Source organism: Toxorhynchites rutilus, chromosome 1, assembly GCF_029784135.1.
Source record: "Toxorhynchites rutilus septentrionalis strain SRP chromosome 1, ASM2978413v1, whole genome shotgun sequence".
Taxonomy (NCBI): domain Eukaryota; kingdom Metazoa; phylum Arthropoda; class Insecta; order Diptera; family Culicidae; genus Toxorhynchites; species Toxorhynchites rutilus.
In genome coordinates this window covers 179,853,101-179,880,618 of record NC_073744.1, presented here as the reverse complement: position 1 = coordinate 179,880,618, position 27,518 = coordinate 179,853,101, and the positions used below count along the sequence as shown (strand labels likewise).

General features: G+C 37.8%; 2 protein-coding genes across 2 annotated transcripts; one reads left to right on the top strand and one right to left on the bottom strand.

Annotated features, from left to right (window-relative positions):
• Positions 1-707: 707 nt before the first annotated feature.
• LOC129763117 (probable 4-coumarate--CoA ligase 1) lies at positions 708-11,222 on the bottom strand. Its single transcript, XM_055761899.1, has 2 exons — positions 10,094-11,222; positions 708-2,817 (listed from the first exon to the last, which is right to left on the bottom strand). The coding sequence occupies exons 1-2, from the start codon at positions 11,177-11,179 to the stop codon at positions 2,278-2,280; spliced, it is 1,626 nt and encodes a 541-aa protein (XP_055617874.1). The 5' UTR covers positions 11,180-11,222; the 3' UTR covers positions 708-2,277.
• LOC129763118 (coiled-coil domain-containing protein 34-like) lies at positions 2,303-27,409 on the top strand. Its single transcript, XM_055761900.1, has 7 exons — positions 2,303-2,841; positions 9,944-11,196; positions 25,913-26,180; positions 26,243-26,387; positions 26,450-26,550; positions 26,606-26,883; positions 26,944-27,409. The coding sequence occupies exons 3-7, from the start codon at positions 26,128-26,130 to the stop codon at positions 27,168-27,170; spliced, it is 804 nt and encodes a 267-aa protein (XP_055617875.1). The 5' UTR covers positions 2,303-2,841; positions 9,944-11,196; positions 25,913-26,127; the 3' UTR covers positions 27,171-27,409.
• The last annotated feature ends 109 nt before the right edge of the window (positions 27,410-27,518 follow it).

Here is a 27,518-nt window from a genome sequence, read left to right as displayed (position 1 = left end):
AGCCAAGTTTCCTCTATGATGATCACCGTGGAACGACGTCTTTCTGAAACCCACTTATGTTACCCGTTTCATCTCCAAGAATAGGGTAGATGATCTTGGTTTGTCCGATTTAGGGTGTTTTCACGCAACTAGTAAATGCAAATCGATTTTTCTTCATGAAAATCACATATAATCAATATGAGCTTAGGTTCGTTGAAAAGCTCTAAGTCTCTAGTTGCTAATACTACCGTAAGGCATTGAAATTATTCAAATTTTTATGTTTCCCAACGATTTTCCTCAAAGAGAAATTATGATCGTGGTTTGTCCGGTTTTAGGAATCACAATTTTTGAATGAAAAAAAATCGAATTTTCAAGTAGATGTTGCATTTCTCATTACTTTAGTTTACTGTCATCATATTGATCCAATCAAAATTTGGGCTTTCTTCAGAATATTGCCTTTTCTTGGGCATTTTAAAAGTGTTCACCTCAACACATTCAACACAGAGAAACTTTACTTCTGCTATGCGCCAAGCGGTTGCCATAGAAATCATGTGGATAAAACAACATCAGAGAATCGAACAACTCATGATCATAATTGAGGTGATTGAAATGCGTTATTTCCATGGTTTAGCTTGTAAATCTGATATAAATGGTGTGGAAACATGAATCCATTAAAATATTCTTTAAAACTAGTGTAAATCATGAAAAATACAATTTTATTTATATGTTTTGAAACATTCGAATACCTGATTTGACACAGGTGCGCGGAATTAGAGCATTCAAAAAAGTGGACAAACCATGATCATATTTTCGACTGGACAAACCAAAATCATCTACCTTAAAACAAAAATGCATATAAAACGAGATTCTTTTCCCCGCAATTGGTAATGGCAATTTACAGACTTCAAAGTTCGTCTATTTTAACGAAACAAAAAAACAGTTCGACTCTGATATGGCTTACTATGCGCATATTCAATTGCGCTGACAGCGCAACGAACCATTAATGGCGGCAACAAAACCGCGCAACATAACATAGGAAAATTGCTTCTGAACAATACAAGTAAATGCGCAGACTCAAAACATATTCAACTAGTTTCACAATCTATTATTTACTGTATCCGCAAATCTTGACACCAAAACGAATTCGCTAGACTAGAGAGAAAAAAATGCTAAAGTTATACCAAGAAATGCATCATTCCATGATTTAATTTGACCGTTCAAACAAAAAAAAAACAATGAAGATAATGAATCATCGGATTGTTCTAAGACGTAAAACGTGACTATTCGAGGTCCATTGGGAAGGATAGGATCACATTTAAGGAAAGACGGCATGCGTTAAATTGGTCGGGCAATCGTGTGAAAAGAAGGCGAAAGCGAGAAAGTGTACAAAAACAAGCAGCAGCATCTAGTTTAGTAGTAAGTAGTAAGCGAACAAGCAAGTAAACAAAAAAAAACCAACAACAAACGGGACACGTTTGTCGTACCTAGACAGAACGATAAAAAGATGGTATTATTATAACGTATATACATATTATACATATAGAGCAATAAGGATCGAAACAAAAAAGGTAAAGAACCTACAACTAGTAAGGATAACCACAGTTTATAGAGACAATTATTAGATCTATATGAACAATTATGACAAGAAACAAACAACCAAACTTAAGGGGTGGATACTAGCTGCTCGGGAAATACCACATCGTTGTGACCAAGTCGTGTGTGAAAGTCGTATGTTTGGCGCGTGCGCGCGTTTATCCTGTTTTCCCTTGCATCCCCCGGAGGCAGAGTGCGAGAAATATTTTTATCGAATACTTTTATTAGCGGCAACCACATGAGTGCGCTTCACGATACAGCTATTAAAAGTGATTATTTATATATACACAACATATAGGTAGAGTAGAGAATCACAATTGTCTATTGTTCTGTTTTATTTTGCAATTCGTGCAAAGTCTACCAAGAAGACTTTATATAAACAATTTTACTCTAATCGGAGGTAGACAAATTGATAGGAAAAATATTTATTTTTATTTACTCTTTTATTTGGACTTTTTTAGTTCTACACAGTACTCTAAATCATTAAATCTCTTCCTATCTCTCTAACTATGGCATTCGCAAACAAATTTGTTATTCTCCTTTAACCTAGCAATCAAATCATTGGAAGGGTGGTAAAAAGATATGAATCTATTCCTAGACAATAGTTCAGAAAATCAATTGTTACATAGTTTATAATCATACACAACATAGAGGAACATTATAGAAACATGACAGGAAAAATTAAAACGGAAAAGCCAGTCTAAATCAATGGTTGATTTGAGAAAGCCTCAGAGCGAGTTTTTTCGCATCGCGTCGATTGATCTTTCCGTTGGGTAATCGGGGTATAGAATCCACGAAGAATATCCCGCCTCGGAGTTGTTTGTAATCAGGCACCCTACCGTTGACGTAATCCAGAAGTTGCTGCTCTGTCAGCGGCGGAGCCGCAGCATTCAAGGTTCTAACAACTAGCGCGCTCGCCAAATCTACGTGGGGCGGTTTTGGATGGGGCAACTCAACAACCACTGCCTGGCTGACATCCGCCAGTTCCATCAGCACTGCCTCCAGCTGGGCAGGTGCTATCTGGTAGCCCTGGTAGCGGAGCATTTCCTTCTTGCGATCGGTGATGTACAGGAAGCCGACCTTGTCGAAGTAGCCGATGTCGCCGGTCTGGATAAATCCGTCCGCGGTGAGAAGGGCGCGCGTTTCCTGCTCGTTTCCGTAGTATCCGGCGAAGGGGTGAATGTAGCGCACCTGTAATTCGCCTTCCTGTTCAGCGCCCAGGAAGTCGCCCTCTTCGTTGACGATCTGGAGGGAAGCGATTGGAAAATGGTAAGTGATGATTTCATTTTTAAATGCTTACTGTTATCGATACAATCTCGTTCCTCTAGTACAGCGGTACTCAACCTTTTTTACAGGGGCCACAGACACATCTTAGTCATGATATCGCGAGTCCCAAAAAATAAGAGTGATGCCCAAGATATTGTTAACTACCAAATATTAGTCGACGAGAACATTACAGAAATTTAGGCTTGAGCTTGGGTAGACTGTACAATTCGTAGTTGTTCTCCGGGATTGACCTGAATCAACCAATTTGCACAAAGAACACACAGAATGACGCTTGGGACTAGCAAATCATTCTCGTTGGGCAATTTTCGGGGATTCGAGCTTTAAATGGTCAATAACGACGCCGGCCACGTCCTTACAGTCACCAGGGAAAGGGAAGGAATGTTAGTATGATATTTACCGCCCGAAGGCCGAAGGGTCGCCTCTATAGCGTGGTTCCCTAGCGTTTATCATGGAAGGGATAGTTGTTAGTGGGAATGGTTAAGTAAGGAAAATCAGGATTCACTGCGGTAAGTGATGTGATTCTAAAAACGCGAACTCTCAACTATTCGGCGAAATGAGATTTGAAGAAAATATACATTCTTATCGGACATGCATTTCGTTAGTTATCGTGCGCAGTACATAAATAGTTTTCCTGACCTGAGAAGGTCATAAAAAACTCTCGACCTATATAATTTATTCATGTTTTTTTTGGCAACCTGAGAAGGTCGCTAAGAAACTTTTTTAAATATTCCTTTAATCGACGATATATTTTTAACCTGAGAAGGTCAACGAGGAAATTCCTTTAAACTAGCTAAAACTGACTATGTATTTGGATGTTCGTGACTTGTATTATCTCAATATAAATTATCAATATGAACTCCACAAATATAGCTTAGCATAGTTTCGCAATGGGGAGCCGACCCTGAAATACAAATGTTAAGGGTATCATACTGTTCGACACGGAGAGCAAACATTATAGAAATTTAAGAACAAAACTCTTTAACGCTTGCATAAAAAATAGACAATTTTCGGATGTCGAAAAAAGCTACAAAATATATTTCAATGGGAAAAATTTCCCAAAAAATCATGACTTTATTGACCATGTTACAAACAGTTGCATGTAACAAACAACTTTCCGACAGTTGGTCGGAACTTTCGCCATTGCTGTCAAAAACTTACTTGTTGGCTTCAGGTTTGCCCAGAAATTCCCGATGGGACGCAGCTGAGGCGGACTTCGGAACAACGTCTATCTTGAACCGGTTCATCTGCGGCTTCTTCGCGTAATGGCCGGGGACTAGGTTCGGCCAAAACACCACGCTCTTGTTCGGATGATATTTTTGAATGACAGGCAACTTTCGACCGGTCAAGAAATAGTTAGTTTGTAATACTAGAATTATTGATTGATTGTAATACTAGAATGATTCGCACTTGTTTCTAAATGGTTTGACAGATTCAGCATTTGCTGGCATTGTGTATAGAGACTCTGAGAGTGCCAGCCGGACATCCATACTTCTCTCTTCTTGATCTTTTTCATTGAAATAAATATTCTGAAAATAATGCACATAAACTGTGAGCGATTGATTTATTTTCATTATTAGTAGAGGATAATTTATTCCTGCAGGATGAAGGTAACACCACAGGCCGTTAGTACTGTAATGTTAAAAATGGTCGACATTGTTTTCTTAGATGCGGGTTTTGATGCAATTTCCGTCCATGATAAAAACCACTTCTTTTCTATATCTTTCTTTATCTTGAAAATGAAAGACGAGCAACACATTCTTTCAAAGGTGCACGGGTTGTATCTCTGATGAAGGGTTTCTTGCAGCGATACCCTTTGTTGCTCTTTATTGAAATGTGATAACTTGTGAAAATCGTTTCTATTAGTTGGCCCGGAAAATTCACGCCGCCAAGAATCTATCAAGAATAATGCTCGGTGCACGACAAAAGAAGTAACAGATTCACTACAGATATCAACAACCAACGTCCCTGAGCATCTAGCTTACACAAATTGCTACGGCGTATGGGTTCCACATTATTTGACCGAAATAAATTCAATGGATTATATCTTATCTGCGACTCGCTCTATAAGCGTTAAAAACGCCGTTTTTGTTGAAAATCGTGATAGGCGATGAAAAGTCTAATAATTAACAACAATTTTGAACGAAAAAAAAACATGGGACAATCAATATAAACCATTAGCTATTCCCAAAGCCGGTCCTCACCCGCAGAAAGTCATGCTATATGCGTGATGTTATTGGAAAGGAATTCTGTGCTATGAACTTCTAACAAACAACCAGTCTACAAATTCCAATAAATACAGCTCGCAATTGGACGAATTGAGGGCAAAGATCCGTTCAGTATTAATCAATACGATGGACGTCGTGCTGCACCAGAGAAACATCAGACCTCATGTCTGGCAAGCAATTTTGGAGTTTTACAGAGATGTGCTGTTCCACTCACCGTGCTCATAGTAGAAAAAAAATACAATGATAGTTTTTTGATGAAAGATTGCGGAACAAACCAGTTTAAATCATAATTTTAAGTTTTTCCTTATAATCGGTACGAGCTTCCCGACGAACCCATTATTATGCATCAACCGCTGACCAATCTTAACTTGATCTTGTATTTTCAATCAAATACCCATATTTACATTTTTCTATTTCAGTTAAAGTATTTTTTGAGCGATGGAAACGTCAATAAAAGATGCAAAAATGATGTGGTGCAAAAATACAGATGCACTCTCTACCAGACGGCATGAAAATCGACGCGGTGGCTTCATCCAACAAAATTACACCACTGCGTGCGCTATCTATCTTCCATTCTTCCAATTTTTTTTTGTATCGAGCAAAACCGCGGTATGTGATATCAGCATTGAGAGAGTCTTTCAGCTGGATAATGATGATCACGGTTTGAATTATAGAGATTTTAAAATTTTCAGTTCATTCGCCTCTAGTCTTGAAAAAGGCCGCATTTGTAAACTAAACTCTCGGCCTTGAGAAGGGCCATTTTGAAAGCCTCGTTGCCGGCTGGTCGTTATCTGGATGTTTCATGAATCGTGAATACTATGAAATTGGGAATAGCTTATTCGTTCTGAATGAATTGAAAAACGTTAAATTTTATTATTTTCTCTATCCACATTGTTCGTACAACGAACGTTGCATTTACTATTTCATAAAAAACGTACTCTGTTTTATGACTTGGCACGTCGGGGTGCTTTGAACACACGGGGTGATTTGGACACCCCTTTATCTCGAAAAGTATGGCTCAACTTGGATTTTTTTACAATGTCATCTCTTTTTATTGTTGAACCGTATGTACCTATCGTAAAAGAAATGGTAAAATGTGAGGGAAACGGTGGTCTTTCAAGCGATGAACGGTATGATATAGAGATAAATGGCATGACCTGCAAAATAGAGATGAACGGCATGATCCGCAATTTTTTAAAGATGTATCTAAAAGGACATTGCATCCCAGTAACTTAAGTTTCCCAATTACTGACACGGTTCAGAAACGTTTTTCAGATGAACGTTTCTAGGCTCAAGGAAGAAAGGAGCGTCAAACCACAAAAGAAACATTTATCGTATACCAAATTTGGTTCCATTTGCTTCATTAGTTTCTGAGTTATGCAGAAATTTGTGCTTCATTTGTATGGCAGCTCCCCCGTTAGAAAGGTGGAGGATTATCGAACCAGCATAGAAGCGTTTACCGATCCCTAAAACCACTATATGCCAAGTTTGATCCCATTTGCTTGATTAGTCTCGAGTTATTCAGCGCTCCCTCCTTTTAGAGAGAGGGGAGGAGTGTCAAACCATCATAGAAACATTTAGTGTCTCCTGAAACCTCCATATGCCAAATTTGGTTCCATTTGCTTAATTAGTTCTTGAGTTATGCAGAAATTTGTGCTTCATTTGTATGGCAGCCCCTCCTTAGAGAAGTGGAAAGAGCGTTGAACCACCTTACAAACGTTTCATGCCCCCTAAAACCTCCACATGCCAAATTTGGTATTGTTTGCTTGATTAATTCTTGAGTTATGCAGAAATTTATTGCTGGACTAGAGAGCGCTAAATGTTTTCATATTTTTTTCTTGAAAGCTGAGAGTTTTCTTAAATAACCTATCCAAAAATCAGCGATGTGATTTTTTTTCGTTTTTAAGTTATGAATTTTCTAAGTTAACCAATGGTTAAAAAAAATCAAATTTTCCCCCTTTTCCAGAAAAGGAAAAAAACCTTAAATTTTAAACAACTGGACCGATTGCGACAATCAATATATCAAATTGAAGCTAATGATCTAGTCCTCTTTGAAAAAATACTAAATTTAAGAAACATTTTGATGTTCTTTTTGGTAATTATTGATTTGTTGGTTTTTCATAGTTTTCTCGGTTAAAGATAGAGGACGCTATATTTTTTCATATTTTTTCTTGAAAGATGAGATTTTATATAATATACAAAAATCAAAGATGAATCTTTTTTCGTTTTTGAGTTATGATTTTTAAAATTTAACTTGTTCTCAGTCTTCGTTCAATATTCCTATGCCACTAGATTAGATCTATGCGACTAGAATTCAACCATTTCGCAAGTGTGATATTTTTTCATAAAAGCTCATTGGCTTCAATTTTATATATCGAATGTCTGAATCGGTCCAGTTAGGTCCACGAAAACAACAGAAAACAAATACAATCAATAAATACGAAAACAAAATCCAATTATAGTATTTTTCTAAGGAATACCAATCTTATTTGTCTTTTATTTGATATGTCGAACATCTGAATTGGTCCAGTAGTTTAAAAGTTATGAATTTAAAAAAAAAGTCATTTTAGGGAAAAAGACGAAAAAATTTATTTTTCGGACCACCCTAAAATGGAAATGAGCAGCCCAATAAAAAAATAGAAAATACGGGTCTAATGTTTTGCGCTGAAAAACAAACCTTTTCACCAATATCTGAGAACCACTATATTGGTTTGGCATAAAATGGTATATAGATTACTTTACATAAACAGAAGTATGTTTTTTCGATGAAAAACACACATTATTCATATCATTCACAACTATGACCACAAATCACAAACACTCAGTATACCATAAACTTTTTTGATTTAGACCGTATTGGTTTGGAAATATTAGGCGATCTGCTGATCAAAATTGCCCCCACTTACCCTTCTGAGAGATTGTAGTCCCACATAAAAAACTAGGTAATGATATTTAAGACGTTTTGTTATTGTTACACATACAATATGGTTTGAAATAAAGTAAGCTAAATGATGTTGGCTTGTCCGATTTTGGGTGTTTTCACGCAACTAGTGAATGCAAATCGATGTTTCTTCATGAAAATCACATGTCAGCCCTTCTCCCCGGTCTATGTAACCCAAACTCGTATTGATAGTTTGAGTTTATTGAAAAGCCTCAAGTCTCTAGTTGCTAATAATATCATGAGGCGTTCAAATCACTCAATTTTTATATGTTTTTTGACGATTTTCTTCAAAGAGAAATTATGATCATGGTTTGTCCGAAAAATGATCATGGTTTGTCCGGTTTTAGCAATCACCATTTCTAAATGAAAAAACTCGAATTTTCAAGTAGATGTTGCATTTCTCATTGCTTGAGTTTACTGTCATCATATTGATCCATTCATAATTTAGGTTTTCTTCAGAATATTGCCTTTTCTTGGGCGTTTTAAAGGTGAACAACTCTCAAAACAGAGAAACTTTATTTCTGCTTCGCGCGAAGGACAACAAAACAAAACAAACAAACTGCAGCGCGCCAAGCGGTTGCCATAGTAATCATGTGGACAAACCAACATCAGTAAATCGAACAAACCATGATCAAAATTGAGGTCAACGAGAAGCATTAATTAGGGTAAATGATCTTGGTTTGTCCAGTCGAAAATATGATCATGGTTTGCCCACTTTTTTGAATGCTCTAATTCAGCACTCCTGTATCAAATAAGGCCTTAGAATGTTTCGAAACATATAAATGAAATTGCCTTTTACATGATTTATAGTAGTTTGATAGTATATTTTTACGAAATCACATGTTTTAAAGGATTATAAAATACACTTTCTATTTGGGTCAATGCGCCCCTCATTCGAGCTAACTTTTAATCGATCACCAGATGATTATTTGGCACGTATTCAGACCTTTTCTGGATTACAACACTTATAAATATTGTGAACATCATGCTTGCTCACCATTTGTATCGGATTTACATAGCTAAACCATTAAATTAACGCATTTTGATGAACTCAATTCTGATCATGAGTTGTCCAATTCAATAATGTTGTTTTGTCCACATGATTTCTATGGCAACCGCTTGGCGCGCTGCAGTTTGTTTATGTTTGTTTATGGTGTGCTTCGCGCATAGCAGAAGTATGGTTTTTCTGTGTTGATTGTGTTGAGGTGAACACTTTTAAAATGCCCAAGAAAAGGCAATATTCTGAAGAAAGCCTAAATTATGAATGAATCAATATGATGACAGTAAACTCAAGCAATGATAAATGCAACATCTAATTGTGAATTCGATTGTTTTTATTCAAAAATGGAGATTTCTAAAACCGGACAAATCATGATCGTTTTTTTGGGCAAACCATGATCAGAGGTGGTCAAACCATGATCATAATTCTTCTTTAAGGAAAATCGTTAAAAAACATAAAAATTTGAATAATTTCCACACCTTATGGTAGTATTAGCAACTAGAGACTCGGGGCTTTTCAACAAACCCCAACTCGTATCGATTATGTGTGATTTTCATGAAGAAAAATCGATTTGCATTTACTAGTTGCGTAAAAACACCCCAAATTGGACAAACCAAGATCATTTACCCTACATGATTTAGATAAATAAATCTGATACAAATGGTGTGCAAGCATGATGTTTACCATATTTGTAAGTGTTATAATCCAGAAAAGGGTTGAATACGTACCAAAGAATCATCTGGTGGTTGATTGAAATTAGCTCAAATGAGGGCACATAGATACCAATATAAGGTGGATTTTATAAACCCCTACAAAACATGTGAATCCGTAGAAATATTCTATAAAACTACTGTAAATAATAAAAAAGCCAATTTTATTCATATGTTTTGAAACATTTAAATACCTTATTTGACACAGGTGTGCTGAACTAGATCATTCGAAAAAGTGGACGAACCAAGATCATATTTTCGACTGGACAAACCAACATCATTTACCTCAACACCAATAGGGCCAAGAAGAGCGCACCGGTTCGCAGGTTGGGTACCGCTGCTCCAAGACATCACTCACCCTGACGGTAACATTCGCCATCAACATCCCAACCGAGCGGGGCTTCCCGGACAGATTGATGGAAACGATTCCACCGGTTTCACTCATCGCGTAGCCGACGTACACTTTCCCGCCGGCAGTCGCCGTCTTCAGCAGTTCATTTGCGCGTTGCTCGAGCGACTCCGGAAGTGGACTCCCGCCGCAGCCAATTATCCTCAGCGAGGATGGAAGCACACATCGACGCGCCTCACAGTACTCAACCATGTCCGCCAGCATGGGTGGCGGCGTGAATAAGTACGTAATTTTGAATCGCTCTATCAACTCGTACGCATAGACCGGGGAGAAGGGCTGAACGGTTACAATGCGTTTACCCCCGTTGAAAAGTGCAATCATTAGGACCTGAAGCGCCGACACCCAGTAGAGCGAGCTGAAGCATAGCAAGGTATCCGAGCCGAGATGGCTTACCCGGGGATAGGGTGCTATGAGCTGGGCGTGCGTTAGACAAACCGCTTTCGGGAAGCCGGTTGTTCCCGATGAGCACACAACCACTGCGATGGTTCTGTCCGAATCGCCAAGGTATGCCGGGCGATAGAGTTTCTCATTTTCAACTGGTTCAAACAGCATTCCAGTCACTTCCGCTGTGTCCAGCACCATCACCCGCGCGTTTAAATTCGCCTGAGAGCAAGCTGCCTCAACCACCGCCCGGTTGTGTTGGTTGCAAAATACCAGCTTCGGTTGGGTGAGACTCATCAGCTGCCGGAGATCGGATTCATCGAAGGAAGCATCCAGCGTGTGTACCGGCGCTCCTAGCAGGAAACAACCGAACAGCAGCGGTGTTACACTGCAACTGTTACTCACTACCATACAGATCATATCACCTTGTGAAACACCGCACTTCTTGGCTAAATTGAGAGCTGCCCGAATCGATCGAATTCTCAGCTCATCACAGGTGTACGCGACCTCCGATTCGACATCTATTTCGAACACTCGGTCGGGCGTACGCTCAAGAATGTTCACGATCACTTGACCGAGACTGGCAGCCGGATTGATGACCGGAGGTTGCCGAGGACCGACCCATGTGCGCGTGGTTGGATCGAAGCGGGACATCGCGTCGTACGAACGAGGTAAGAGGAACTGCTGTTTGATGAACGAATTCGTAGCATTTATATGGGGGTATAACTATTATCTGAACTGAAGAAACTAGACCGTAGATAGTGAGGTTGGTCACTATTGATCGTATCTCAAGTGGGTGTACAACAACTACTCATAAGTACGATGCGATTTAAGCTCAGACTTAGATTAGATATCGCTCGCAATTATCATCAACGGAGTGTTCCATGCTTGTTCGCGAGAACTACAACACCTTTCAAATGTGGCGAGAATAACTAATTTATCTTTTCATTGAATACGATTGAATACGAATGGCCAATGAACTACATTTGAATCCATTAAACACCTCTTCTTGAATGATTTTAACGTTTCCAGTGGAACGTAATTATAACATGCGTCATTTTCATTAGTATTACTTGGTCGAGATTTGTCATGCCAAATAATATGCCTGAAGTTTTGAATCTCGGTTGATCAACCTCAGCGGCCATTTTACTCCACGATCTCCTTATGTTTGCAGCATTCCAAGTCACTATGGCACCCTGTTTCAATTTTCGCTTGACAATTGCCCAATATTTCCGATTGGGTGGAATTGAGGGCAATTGGGAGCATTGATGTCCATTTCAATGTTATTGACTCCATTGTCACGATACCGATACCATAAAAAAAATTAAAAAGAGCGATGTTCAAGACACGATCGCACTGTTGACATAGAACTACGAAGTTATTACCGGCGAACACAAACGTAAAAGAAATTTAAAAATAAAACTCTTTGATAAATATATTTCATAACAATGGCAAGGGATAACAAATGAATGCTTTCATGTGAAGCAATTTGAGAGATTGTCAAATTAATTCTAAGCATCAACAGTAACTGTTGATTGCTCGCTGTCTAGAGCACTGAAAATTAAATATTGAACTTCTTGAATATCTGAGTAGTTTTACAGTATCTCTTAGCAAAATAACATCCCAACGCAGAAAAAACATCTTAGAATACGCAGAACGACAACAGAAAATCCAAATCGAATCTATTATATAATAGTGGCGGAAGCGAAATCAATAGCATAAAAAAATTCCACCGAAGAACACAACTCTCAACACTGAAAAATACCTTACGTCACTTATAACCCGGAAACAATAATTGATATCACCAAAACTGAATAATCGATTGAAAAGAAATCACAAGGCAGCAAGGTTTTCCAATTGGTTTTCCTCAAGGTCGATTTTTTTAGTTTGATCTTTTTCAAGGCTATACGCGAATGGACTGAGACAGCATAAAGCTTCTATAATTCAAAACAACATTATTACACCAATAAATCCAAACACACTCCAGAGTTAACAGAAGCTCCCTTCAGTCAGTAAAAAATATAAAATAGATTTTTAGAATGCATCGAAGTTTCTAAAATTATTCTTTAGTCGAAAGTTTAAGTGGCCCTGATAAGGACCGATTGGTTTGCGCTGTTTTGCAGACGCAGCTCAAGCTGGTTGATTGATTCATGTTCTCGAGAGAACAATACACGCAACGCACTCAGTATGCATTGCGATATTTTTTCTCGTGCTCCACACAGTGCGCATCCAGGCGATTATATATTTGTCCCCCCACTACCGTTATCTATTTGATAATGCATAAAATCAACAACAGGTACAACCTACACGGTATGAAAACCGAACCTATTTAATTTTTCTTTCCTGTTTTGATTCTGCTCTGCACTATGCTTGCTTCTTGCTCATTCTGTGTGTGAAATTACATACTACTTTGTACAACTGAAAAAGAGGTATTGACGTCCGAAGCTTTGCACCCCAAACGTAACGATCTCGTTTTAGAAATTTGAATAATACATCTCATTGAGAAAGACTGCTGTCTGATTGCTGGAACAAGACAACTCGAGTGATAGTAATGTTTTGAGTTAAAGAGGCTTTAAAATTCATCAGTTCATTCGTCTTTAGTCTTGAAAAAGACCAATTTGGAAAACTAAACTGAACAGGTCATTTCGAAAGCCTCGCGGTTATCTGGTCGCTAGATAGATGACTGATGATTTGTGAATACTGTAACTTGTGATCGTGAATGGCTTGTTTGTACTACCGTTTGTACCGTAGAATGAATCCTGCATTTGCATTTCGAGCGACCGATTACGTTCGTCCGATTAGCAGTGATATTTATATATATTGTACCTCGCTTATACACACTCTATATATATATATATATATATATTCCCGTCCGGGATATCTTAGGTAGCCGTGATCCTGATCTACTGCTTCATCTATACCTGTTCCTCAGAAACGCCGATATCAACGTTTAATGATGTTTCCTTCGTTGTGTCCCCGTTTCATATCCCTCCTATCCGATCGATAAACTTTTACTTAGTCGCGGCAATACATACACACACTCTTTACAGATACACGGGCCAAAGGTTCTGCAGTCCACTGATGATTCAACAAGAGCCAAAGGTTGTACCGCTTATGACAACTCTACACGAGCTGTCAGCTGCATCCCAATAGGAAGTATCCCGTGTCGGGCACACGTAGCATTGGAGACAGCAAAATCCCAATTACGAGAACACTTGTAATACTAACCTCGAGCCGACCGCGAGCAATCGGTTACATATTACTAACATAGATAATAAGAAAAACTGTCAAAATATTGAACTCCCGGCCCCGTCAGGTTGACGCCATATGAGCCTTAATAAAAATATGTATTTTGGATAAAAAAAAATATATAAGATAGGATCGTGGTATCGAGATGGATAAAAAAACAACTTTATTCTCTCATTTAATACACGTCTTATGTGTTAATACTTTGGAATTCAATTAGGGACTGATTCAGGCAATCCAGAGTAACCTATTTTATTGGGACCAACTACAGCGTCAGCATCCGTGTGTGGTGGATCGCGGGTTTCGGATTGCACCTCTCGCGCGTGCGGTTCATCTTCAATTATGCTGCATGCGCGTCTCGTTGGTTTCGGGTTGCGTTTCCTGCTATGCTGCGGGGGCGGGATCCCGTCGTAACGCCTCCCCCTAGGTGTCGAGCGTCCTCGTTTGACTCTTCATACTCTTCAACAACGTAACCATTGCTTCTGATGGTTGTTGCGGGGTGGATGGTGATTCGTCCTTTTCCGTGGGCTTTGGGTTAGGATCTGCTGCGGCTTCATGCATCTGGCAGGGAATGGTGGTATTGGGTTTGGTCTTCCTATTCTTCAAGTATCTGTGAATAAAGAATAAGAGAATTGCAAGGACGAGTAAGGAGGTCAACAGTGATCCTCCAACGGTTTGTGTTTTGGACAAATGGACTTTGATTTTGTTCAGCTCTTCGAGGTTGTCTATGGTGATGGTGTGAAGTGTTTCTGCATCGGGGATATGTTCTTTGGCTTCTATAATTTTCCCAAAGATTGGTGTCATGAATTGTAACTGTTCGATAACTTTGTTTACGTTGTGGAATGTACTGTTTCCTATTTTAACTGTACAGTTTTCAGTTTCTATGATGGTTGGTGTTGTTATTTCTCTCGAGTCGCCACATGAGTCCGAAATGTGAATTCTTACTGTGGTATCCACTATTATGGTCCCTGGAATTATTTCTCTGAATTCGGGGTTTTCCTTTTGTTTTGAAAAAATGCATTTTGCTTTGAAGTTATTTAGAATATTGGAGATGCATTCGTCGGTGATTGCCTTTGTTCTTTCGCATATCGTGTATTTGCCGGATTGTTGGAAGAGCTTTTCCTTATATTTTGCTACGTATTTTATGTTCGTGCTGAACTTCGTGCTGTTTCCGCCGACTGGTTCTAACTGCAGTAGTTCGTAGTCCCTATTTTCTACTATCGGGATTTTTACAATGACAATAAAATGATTTCTTTTTATTGAGACAATACTATTGATGTGAACAAATATTTCGTCTTCATACGTCAATCTTATGTTTTGCTTAGTTAGAAAATTCCAAATATAAAGTTTTTCTGCTGGGCTAAGTATATTTTTATTTATCAAGTTTAGTTTAGATAGTGTTATTTGTTCTTCCAAATCTTCTAGTATTCTTATAATAATATCTATGTTAAAAATAAGGTTGATATATCCTAGCTCATTTTGAGATTCTCTTACTGATTCCTCGATATCTATTAATGTTTTTGATACATTGCTCAAATGGATTTCTAGGAGATTGTTAATTCGTATTTGTTTTGATTCATTAGTTATAAATTTATTCAAGGTTGTTTCGAGTTTATCAAAATTTTGATTGATCAACAAAAGATCTTCGTGATCGGGATTTCCAGCTATGAATTTGATTGTAGAACCTAAAGCGTCTATGAGTCCTCTTCTAATTTTCCTAGGAGATAAGCTGTTGGTTTTGGCGTGCGCATTTTTTAACTTGTAATCAAGGGTATTTTTTAGATGAGTTGTTGTATTTAATGTGTTTGCTAGCTTTTCTATGTATAAGATATTATTTTTAATGTCGTTCATATTAATTTTATGTATTATTCTTTCGTATCCGAGTTTTATTTTAACTTGATTGATTTTAAAGACTATTAAGCCATTGATACGTCGTTGCGGATGTAAGGGCGAACAGTCTGCAAGGAAATGTAAAGTTGTTTATCAAATTAGTATTATTATTCCTTTAGGATTTCAAGCGATTTTTGTGAATTTTTATGTTGTTTTTATCGGTAAAAGTTAAATCGTTGTCTGTTAGTACGGTTGCTATTTTATAAGGATCTCGATCTTTGTTAAGCCGTTGCGTTATTTTAATATATTTATTATCGTTTGTATGAAGTTGGGGTGGTTTTTTATTGTTTTCGTGCTGTTTTTCGTACGCTGCTTTCCTTTTGTCAAGTTCTAATTTCACTGCGGATTGAAGTTTGTTCGCGTTTTCAGTGATTTCTTCGTTGTCGACCGTGTTTCTTTGGTTGAAAACGAGCTCGCGGGGTTTTCTCTTAGTGACCGAATGATATGTGTTATTATAAATATCTGTTATGATATTCATTTGGTCATTAAGCGAAATGTTGGTGTGTTTATGTTTCAAGGTTCTGTATAATTCGATCAAAGTCGAATGAAAACGTTCTACGATTCCATTCGAGTTTGAATTACTCGCAAAGTGCATTTCGATGCCAAGATCGTTCAAAAATCCGACAAAGTCGATTGATTTAAAGGTTGGTTCTTGATCGCACACTATGGTTTGTGGTCTGCCGAATATTATGAGGTGTTCTGTGATTGCTTTTTTCATGTCTACTATTGTTCGGGATTCTAAAGCGATTATGTTAGCGAATTTTGAGAATGAGTCGACGATCGTAAGCCACTTTGAACCTTTCATGAAAAATACATCGATATGAATTCGTTCAAAAGGTTTTTCTCCAAATGTGCTTTTGTGGATAAGCTGGGGTGGCCTCCTGTCATATTTACTTTTCTTGCAAATGTCACAGGATGCTACGTGAATTTTTAATTTGCTATCGAGTTCCGGGAAAAAGTATCTTTGTAAAATTTGAATTTTATTTTCTTTCATTCCGCGATGCGCAAAGGAGTGTGTCTGTTTTATGATTTCATCTTGGGCGTTTTCCAGTCGTACATCTTCCAGTAGCGTTTCTGAAATAAAAACCTTGAAAATTTTATTAGTCGAGAAATATTTTCTGTATGTTTCTTGAATAAGTTGGATCAGAGAAATAGGTGCTTTGATGCCGCTCACACCTTTAGGATTCAATAGCATTTTAAATACTTTGGTGATTTCCTCCTCATTGTAGAATGGTCTCACTATCGTGTGTCTATGGTATCTTGGGAATATTTCTTCGTATACGTCGGTGTTTATGTTTGCGATTTTGAAAATAATTTGTGTTCTAAACATGTTCAGTGGTTTTTCTGTGGTCCATATGTAATAATCGTCACTCGTATCCGCTGAATGTATTGTGCTTAGATCTGTATCGTTTCCTTCCGAATATTGATGCTGGTTATTGATGTCTTGGATAGAACTGTGGGTGATCTCTTCCGGTTTTTTTCTCGATATAGCATCTGCTACGGTATTTGTCCTTCCTGGTTTGTATAAAAGTTCGTAATCGTATTCTTCGAGTTTGAGTTTACCTCTAAGAATTCTTTTGTTTGTGTTTGTTAGAGAATAAGTTAAAGGTTGGTGATCTGTTATTAGCTTGAATTTTCTACCATATAAATATGGTCGGAAATGATTTACCGCCCAGTACATAGCAAGAAACTCTTTTTCGGTCGTTGAATAATTTTCCTCTGTCTTATTCAGTGTCATAGATGCAAACGCAATCGGTCTATCTTTACCAACGGGCCCCTGCGAGAGTACCGTTCCGATGGCGTAGTCGCTTGCATCTGTTGTTAAAATGAACTCTTTCGAGAGATCAGGGTACTGCAAAATCGGGTCCCTTGTTAGGATTTCTCTACATTTCTCGAAACATGTTATTGTTTCCCTAGAAAATTCGAACTCAGTGTCTTTCCTTAGTAATTTTGTAAGGGGTTTTACCAATTTGGCAAAGTCCCTAATGAATCTTCTGTAATACCCAATTGTGCCTAAAAACTGTTTCAATTCAGTTTCGTTCTTCGGGATTGGCCAGTTTCTGATTACTTCGATTTTATCGGAGTTAGGTTTAACTCCTTCTCTCGTAACTGTGTGGCCAAGAAATTGTGTTTCTTTCCTAAAGAAAAAACATTTTTCAAATTGTATTTTTAGATTTGCCTCTTTTAGTTTTCCAAATATGTTCCGAATGTCTTTGATATGTTCTTCGAAGGAACTTGAAAATACGATAATGTCGTCCATGTATACTAGACAACATTTTCCGATGAACTCGCGAAGTACAGCATCCATCACCCTTTGAAATGTTGCGGGTGCGTTCTTTAAGCCGAATGGCATTCTAGTAAACTCGTACTTTCCGCCATTGGCTGAGAATGCTGTTTTTTCTCTATCGCTTTCGTCTAATTGGATTTGATGGAATCCAGAGACCAAGTCGATAGTAGAAAAATAAGTCGCTTTCCCAAGTTTATCCAGTATCTCTGTGATATCTGGGATTGGGTAACGATCGGAAATCGTTTTTTCATTTAATTTTCGATAGTCAATGACTAATCGAAATTTTTTTCTTCGCGTGGCGTCGACCTTCTTCGGCACTATCCAAATCGGGGACGTATAGGGTGAGATTGATTCCTGAATTATACCATCTTTCAGCAGTGTTTGAATCTGCTTTTGCACTTCTTCCTCATAAATTTGAGGATATCGGTACGACTTGGTATGCACCGGGATATCATCGACTGTTCTTATTTTGTGTTTAATTTGGTGCGTGAACGATAGCGCTTGATTTTCCGAATAAATTATTTCCGAATTTTTCCTCAAAATTTTATCGAGTTCGATTTTTTCTCTATCGTTTAAAGAGTCATCTGTGATTTTGAACTGGGGTTTTTCGAAATTCTTACTTGGGAGTTTCGAAATAACGAATTCCTCATTGTTAATGTTTAATTCCGAAAGGTTAATTTCAATTCGAGATTTTCTGTAATTACGAATGGCTACAAAGGCTTCCCTGTTGGAGCTGTGGTACACCCCAGGGAGTATTGAAAATTCACCCAAACTCTTTTCGTCCGATATAATGAAATCGCCATCCTTTTCCGTCGCAATTTTTATGAACTGAAACTCTTGTTCATTCAGATGTATGTTATTGCTAGTCGGGAACTTCTTCTTCAGGTTAAATGTTTTCCTTCCGATTCTCAACTGATTTTTGCCAATGTCGAGCTGAGCCCTTAGATCTCTCAAAGTCTCGTACCCAACTAGGCCGTCAAAGTATTCGTGAAACTTGAAAACATAAAATTTCACTTTTTTCTTGATACCGAATGGGTCGAAGGATACTGATTTAGAAATTTCATGGGTTCCATTCATGTTTGTTACTCGAATTCCGCTTTCCGGTTTGGCGTTTTCGATGTTGACATGGTCTTTTTTTTTTTTTTTATAAATTCGTTTATTTTTACAGGCTCAGTTACATAAGTTTAAAGGAGCCGAAATCTTAAATATATTTTTAAAACCTAGGTAGTGCGGACTGAATCAAAACGGCTGTCAAAAAAGATCCAATTGAAATGTCAAAAGAGATCCAACGATCAGGAGTGTTATTTTTCTTATGATAATCAACACCATAAAAGAGGTATTGTTGTCAAGGGCAAAAATAATTAAAATTATAAAATGAACGAACTACATTTTTCCGTCAATTATTTAATTAACCATTGCATCTCTGAAAGAGCATCTCAGCCTTTCACTGAGCAACGCATTTTTAATGTCCCTTCTCTTTGACATAACGTTTTTCCGAACGAAATAAAAACAAACGAAGTCAAAGTCACGTAAATGTTTACTCCTGCGATTTGAAAATATTCGATAAAAAGTGGAAGGAAGCGATGCCAGATGATTTTTAAAAAAAGTCTGTAAAAACATGTGAATTTCTGTTAAAAATGTGGAAAAGTCTGTAAAAGTGTGCAGATCTATAGAAATGTCTTTTAACGTTAATTTTCACATATTCATTAATACTTTGTACATCGCGATGCACGTAAGATTGTATTTTGTATATATATAAGTTATGTCAGCTCAACTGACCCGCCTCAAAGAGCAGCAACGGACATTGGAAGAAGCACTAAACGCGCTTCAACCAACAGAACAAAACCAAGCTCAGAAACTGAAACCATTGAGCAAACAACCAAAACAAACATAAACACAGACCTCAGCCACATGGAAGAGATAAGCTACGACGAGAATAGGAAATGCGATAGGAGAACGAGTTTTTACCACCAGCGATGAAGCGATACACAGCAGACTGCGATAAGGATAAGTGCAGCGTGACATAGAAACGTTTCTCGCTTGGTTAAAGAATAATAATAAACCAGTCTTAAGTCAGATGTCTTAGAGTTTACATCATTTTTCCGAAAGCCCGAATAGGGTCCTTAACTTATATACAACCATTCCATGCCAAACCAATATAGTGGTTCTCAGATCTTCGTCAAAAGTGGTAATTTTGTTCTTTATCGCAAAACATTAAACTCGTATTTTTTTTATTTTTTCATTCGGGTGCCCATTTCCGTTTTAGGGTGATCCAAAAAATTATTTTTTCCACTTTTCCCAGAATAACTTTTTTCAAAAATTTATAATTTTCGAACCACTTAACCGATTTAGATGATCGACATATCAAATTGAAGCCAATGAGCTTTAATTGAGAAATATTGAACTTGCAGATAATATGGATCCTATTTTCGTAATTATTGATTGCAGTCGTTTTTTTAATGTTTTCATGGCTTTGGACTTGAAAGCTGAGAGTTTTTTACATAAAATATCTCGATATCAGAGATGCTATTTTTTCGTTTATGAAATATGATTTTTCAGAACTAATCGATGGTTCGAAAAACATTTTTTCCCCATTTTTCCCACTACAAAAAGTCATAACTTTTGAACTATTGGATCGATTCATATCATCGGCATATCAAATTGAAGCTTACGAGTTATTTTTCTTGAAAAAATATTACTTTTGAGAAAAATTGAATTTTTGTTTTTGTAATTATTGATTGAGTTAGTTTTTCATAGTTTTCTCGGTTAAAGATAGGAGCGCTATATTTTTTTATATTTTTTATGGAAAGCTGAGGATTATTTACCTAACATATCTCGATATCAGAGATGCTATAATTATCGCTTTTAAGTTATAATTTTGGAAATTTAACATATTTTAAGTCTTCGATCAATATTCATGTGTGACTAAACTAGACCTATGCTACTAGAACCCAATGTTCCCGCAATTGTGATATTTTTCAAATTTTCTTCAATTTAATATATCGATCATCTAAATCGGTTCAGTAGTTCAGATGTTATGATTTTTTGCAGAAAGTTATTTTTGGACAAAGGGGGGAAAATGATTTTCCGAACCATCGGGTAACTTTGAAAAATCATATCTAAAAAAACGAAAAAATAGCATATCTGATATCGAGATATGTTATGTAAAAAATCCTCACCTTTCAAGAAAAAATATAAAAAAATATAGCGCCCTCTAGTCCAGAGTCATAAAAAAATAAAAAACGACTACAATCAATAATTACTAAAATATAACTATTTTTTTCGCAAGTTAAATATTTTCCAATAAAAGGCTATGTCATTAGTTTCAATTTTATATGTCGATCATCTAAATCGGTTCAGTGATTCAAAAGTTATTAATTTTCATTTGTCATTTTTGGGAAAATGTGGAAAAATTTGATTTTTCGGACCACTTAATAACTTATGTGTTGTAAGTGTGTTTAAATGTTTCAACGATCTACACATACATACACACACATACATACGCGCTATTAATTTTTATAAAAATCAGTATTTCTTCATTGATATATTGGACATCCACCAAGGCTTGCGGTCTTGTCGTTGATGAAATTTATAAGAAAATGCAGTGTATATTTTCCATCCGCCATGCAAGGCTATACAAGTTTTAGATAACCCCACGGTCATGAACCATGTCTGTGGTAACAATATCGAACAGTAACCCATATTTTGTCATAAGCAGACCCGAAAGCGAATGTAAGTTGTTGAAAAAAGAATGAAAATTTTTATTCGATGTTGTTTAAATACTCAGAAGACATAGTCCTGACACTAACTTAACTATTTATCAATAAATCTACTTGCATTTCAGCAAAACAATCTTATCTAGAACAGAAAATAATTATCAGAGACAATTTTCGTTCAAGATTTTTCCTTACCTGCAGAGAATGCAATTTTTCATTAATTGTGAATAACTCTCTTTCGTCTGCAATGATGTCAGGGCAAAAGTACTTATGTGTATGAGTTCCAAACTTCATACACACCAGATTGGCCAACCAGAAAGACTGCTGGGCCACAGGTTGAGTATCGCTGGTCTAACGTCATGTGTATTGATATAAACTAAATATAATAACTTTTCTGTATTAAAACTATGGAAAAATGTTATATGGTGAGTCGAATATCTTTGATGTGATGAATAGAGCCTCTTATTTTTCCAAAAACCTGTAAAATATTGTTATATCCAAAAAGTCTACAACAAAAATAAGTTTTTTACAGATATGTCTGTAAATTTACAAACATATTTGTAAATCTGGCATCTCTGGTGGTCTGAAAATTTATTGCAAGAAATCGCTTGAAAACATGCATGAATTTGCTTGAAAATGAAGTGGACTGAGTCCGCACCACTTAGTTTAAAACTATATATATGAACAATTTTCTTAAATCTATGGTTAGTAATGTGGGAAACCGATTACTCGTGGTGGACTCGAGATTAAAAGGGTGACATTTTCTCAGGAAAAGGATGGGGTATAAGGAAATTATTACAATGTTGATAATCACACACACTCAATTCTTAAATCTATTCGTACATCAGTTGTGAATTTACATTTCATTCTTCTGTTTATAGCAAGCGGACCAATTACTCACAAAGGAAGAAATGGAGGGTATAAGGATATAAGGATAATCACACACGAACATCGATAGATTTAAGGAAAACATATATTTGGGACATGTAATCAAGGTCTAACCGAGCCAACACATCTCTCACCGGCACATTGGGCTGCCTTCCTCTAGCCCGAAGGGAGTTCTCTAAATTCGATCTGGCAACAAGATACACCTCACACGACCAAACAACGTGTTCGATGTCGTGGTAACCTCGGCCACAAACGCAGATATTGCTGCCGGCCAGGACATGGTCTTGTGAAATATAATTTTTGTTGGCCCCTGTGTCCACCAAAAATTTCATTTCACCCTTAGTCGTATTTATTGTGAAATAAGGTATGAAGTTGTTATTTACGTTAGTACGTTTGGCGCGTGTTCCTGATGAAAATTTAGTTCGTCATCGAAGAAATCATCATCACCTGAGTCTAGTTGTGAAACGTTCGCCTCTTCGGTTTTGATCTGTTCCGTTTTGGGCTCTGGCTCTTGCCCTTCGTGGTTATTCATTTGCATCTTTGAGGTATGTGTCCTCATTGATACGTCTTCGTTGTTATAATTATTATTTCTAAATTTCCCCGAGTTCTGCTTATGGTTTCCTGATGGAGGGTATACATTGTTGTTCCTTTGAGGAGGATTAGCATTACTGTTACTACTGGTGTTGCTTCTTTTCTCTAGTTTTTGTCTAAATACCGCGTTTGTGTATTGCAGCGTGATCGATAACGCTTCATCAAGCGTATCTGGCTTGTGACTTCTCACATTCATTGAAAGATTTTCCCCCAGGCCATCTACAAACCGTGTTAGCGTCATGAGGCTTACTAATTTATTTAGGGCTGTAATTGACCCTTTATATTCGTCCATTAGCGCGAGACTCGTTTTAATGCTGGAGTCTATTGCTTTTATTTTGTTATAGTAATCTGTAACATTTTTGTTGCCCTGTTTGGCATAAAATAGAGATTGAATTTGTGTTGGGAGATCTCGTCGATCTCCGTGTGCATTTAAGAGGACTTCTTTGATTTCCTCCCATGTATTCGGGTTGCCGGCCGCAATAAGCGTGTCTCTCGCCCGTTCTGTAATTTTGCTTTTTATGGCCCTAATGTATTGAAAATACACCATTGAGCCTTTCTGATTTTTAAATAGCTCTAACGTATTCTCGACATAGTCGATCCACGCTTGAGTTCCACTTCTTCTAGTTCCTTTGAATTCGTGTAAATTACGAATGGGGTCAGGAGTCCTATATTGGAGAAAAGGATCCTCTGCTTTTTGTTTCAGTTTTGCAATAGTTTCAATTAATTTGTTTTGAATTTCTGTTAAGTGTTGAATGTGTTGTATTAATTCATCCGCAATTGTACTTTGCTGTGCAACTATTGGCACAGACTCATCAAAATCCGGAATCAAAGGCTCCGGTGAAGCCGAATTTCTATCCATATTTGTGCTTTGTGGTTTCACTTTCACTTTTTATTCGCTAGTTTATTCTGCGTTTCTTGTGGGTTTATCGTTTGTGTTTTTTTTTTATGTTAGTATTTGTTTATTCACTTGTGATATTCCAGGTATTCGCTTACCTCGGGTAGGGGCTAGCACCTCTGAATTAGTATCGTTTATATGTCGTTGCAATCCATTCACTCAATGTGTCTGATTGCTTTTGTGTTAAAAGTAAAAACTGGGTTACTTACAGGAAAATGTGTATTCTCATCTCCTGGAGTCCTCAAATTGTTCCTTTCGTGCGGGTTCTTTGGGAGGGTTCTGTGTGTGGATCCGATTTCGCTCCTCAAACACACAAACTGCTTGGTATTCGTCCTGCTGCGGTTTCCCGGTGGATGAGTTGTTGCACTGTTGGAACGTAGCTAGTTCGGTTTTCGCGATCACTATTATCACTTAATTACCACACACTTTCACTTGACTGCGCCAGATAGGATCGTGGTATCGAGATGGATAAAAAAAAACTTTATTCTCTCATTTAATACACGTCTTCTTATGTGTTAATACTTTGGAATTCAATTAGGGACTGATTCAGGCAATCCAGAGTAACCTATTTTATTGGGACCAACTACAGCGTCAGCATCCGTGTGTGGTGGCTCGCGGGTTTCGGATTGTACCTCTCGCGCGTGCGGTTCATCTTCAATTATGCTGCATGCGCGTCTCGTTGGTTTGGGGTTGCGTTTCCTGATTGTTCTGCTATGCTGCGGGGGCGGGATACCGTCGTAACGTATATATATAAGTTGCTTAGCAACTAGTCGGCGCTAGCTTCTGTTATGGGAGCTATATAGAGTCATAGCCGGCTACCGATATATATATATATATATATATATATATATATATATATATATATATATAAATATTAACACTAAAACTATTTCATAAAAATACGTGACCTGTTTTCTGGTTTGGTATTATTGCTGAAAGACGTAATCTTACGCAAAAAAAATTCGTAATGATTTTATATTCATATTTTCGTTTGTGTCCCATTCACCCGAAACACGTTCACCCGAAGCACATTTATCCGAATGTAACACATACCCGAATGACATTCACCCAAATGTAACACATACCCGAATGCAACATATACGCGAATGAACATTTACCCGAATGTGACAAATACCCGAATGCAACGTTTACCCGAATGTAACAAATACCCGAATGCGACATTTACCCGAATGTGACACATACCCGAATGCAACATTTATCCGCATGAAGAAGGAAAAACTCCGACAAATCAGATTATGAGTTTTTTCGAATCTCCTGTTACGAAGTTATGAAGTAAAATGAGAAATTGTAATGAGGAAATTCGGTACATTCACCACCGCAGTGCAGTTTTTATCATGAATTTATTATTTCAAAAACAATATTACTCTGGGGTCAATGTATTGGGGGCAAAGTCCTCATTCATCGAGGATAAGGAACCGAGGAGGCACCAAGCCGCCGAGGCGACGCAATCCGAGTTGGCCGCTGACCCGCCGTCGGAAGCGGCGGCCTCTCGCAAGCAAACCTGTGTTCCACCGTTTGCCCAGTTTGTTTGACACACATGAGACGATCCTTTAGTTAGGTCGGAATACGTTCACTTGGTGCATTACGTTTGCCCGGTTAATCATGGATGTCATGCATTTTGATTGCCTGGTTGCAAACGTGATGCACCTAACTAGAGGGTCATCTACTATGTCTTCTATAAATTTTTTAAATTTGGAATTTTTGTATGTTATCTATTTTGTATGTTTCTCTATCCATTTTGTATCTGTATATCTATTTTTGTATGTATATCTTTCCCGTTCTGTCCGTCTATCCCGACTCTCCCCTACATCGGTAATACAGTCTCCACCGTCTTCTATTTTCAAATTCCGAAGACACGGGTGTTCCTAGCGAGAGCTTTGGCCTCCAAATGCTTGATCGTAGCCGGCTATGACTCTATGAAGCTCCCATAACAGAAGCTAGCGCCGACTAGTTGCTAAGCAACTTTTCGCTCAACAACTAGTAGACTTTGTATTGAGCAGAATTGATTTTTCACCATTCTCTGACATTCACTACTTGGACGCGGACAAGATTTTCCCGACGACGAAGTATGGAACATTTTCAACAAGATTCGGCTCATGCGTCTGATGAAGAAGAAACTCGGTAATTATTAGAATTGGGAGCGAAAAACGAAATATGGTTGGTTAACGCATTCCGATTCGCAGATGCGTTAACAATGCCATATACATCTCGAAGGACCGTCAGTTAGACGAATTGGACTATGTCGACAGTAGCGATTCAGAATCGATCATTTCCTCACTAACCATTGATACACTCAAGGCTCCGCTGTGTGCGTTGGAGGAAGAATGGGTATGTTTCTGGGTTCATTGAAACATTCCATCGCCGTTGAAATCTTTACTTCCTAATCGCAGAGTTCAGAGTCAAGCAGCAGTACATCGGTGCCATTGAAAATGACATACACTAGTAAAGGATCCAACTCACAGGCCTTTGAAGAATGGCTGAAGAGCAAAAAGTAAGTGCATCCGTTTTTTATCAATCATTAATTATTAAGCCTGTATCATTATCAGCGAAACTGATCGCAAACGTATTGAGCGTGAAAAGAAGCGAAAAAGTCACGAAGAAGCAAGAAGGAAAATAGAAGATGAAAGACGAAAACAGGAAAACGAGCAGAAATTCAAACAGTGGATGCAGCGCAAGAAAGAAGAGGAGGAACAGAGGAAGAACAAGCAACCGCCCTTCGATCGGAAGGAAACGGAGGAGGAGAAGCCGAAAAGGTGGATCCCCACAGAGGAGAGTGTTTCCAACTTTGAGGTTTGGTTGAGTCGAGTGGAGGAGAAAAAACGACGTAAGTCAGAATTTTCCTTATATCCGCGTCCGTGTTGAACTGTATCCAAAAACGTTTTAGAAGCGCAACTGCGTGAACAGACGAAACAGCGCATGGATACGAATGTCAAACAGAAGCGTCAGGACTTGTCCGCGATGGCTTACGACGAGTGGCTCAAGTCATCCGTGTCGAAGCCCAAGCCAGTACCGCTGAACCGTGGAACCGAGAGCCTTCGAGGCACTATTTCGAAGCTCTATATCAATCCAGTGCCATGGAAGGGAAATGATGAAAAGAGTACTAACCATTAGGAGGTTGATATGTTTCTTTTGATGTCGGATGGGTGTGGTGACGCATGAAAAAAATTCAGTGTTATCATTTTTACAACATAGCGCCTGACATGTTTTTGTTTTGGTCTACCTTTTCGAGGGTTACTTTATGCATATATATATATTTTATATGTGGTCCTCTTTTGTCTTTTCGTTTTTATCTCACGTTGTTATACATGTCATTTTTTAAATGTGAAGGAAGAAAGAATTACCCAAGTTTATCAATGCTTGTAAACTGGCTCAAACTCTCTCTTGGATGAGCTTCCCTTCAGACCAATTTTCTAGAAGTTTTGCCAAGGGAGTGTTTTTCAACTCTAGTTCAACTAATGT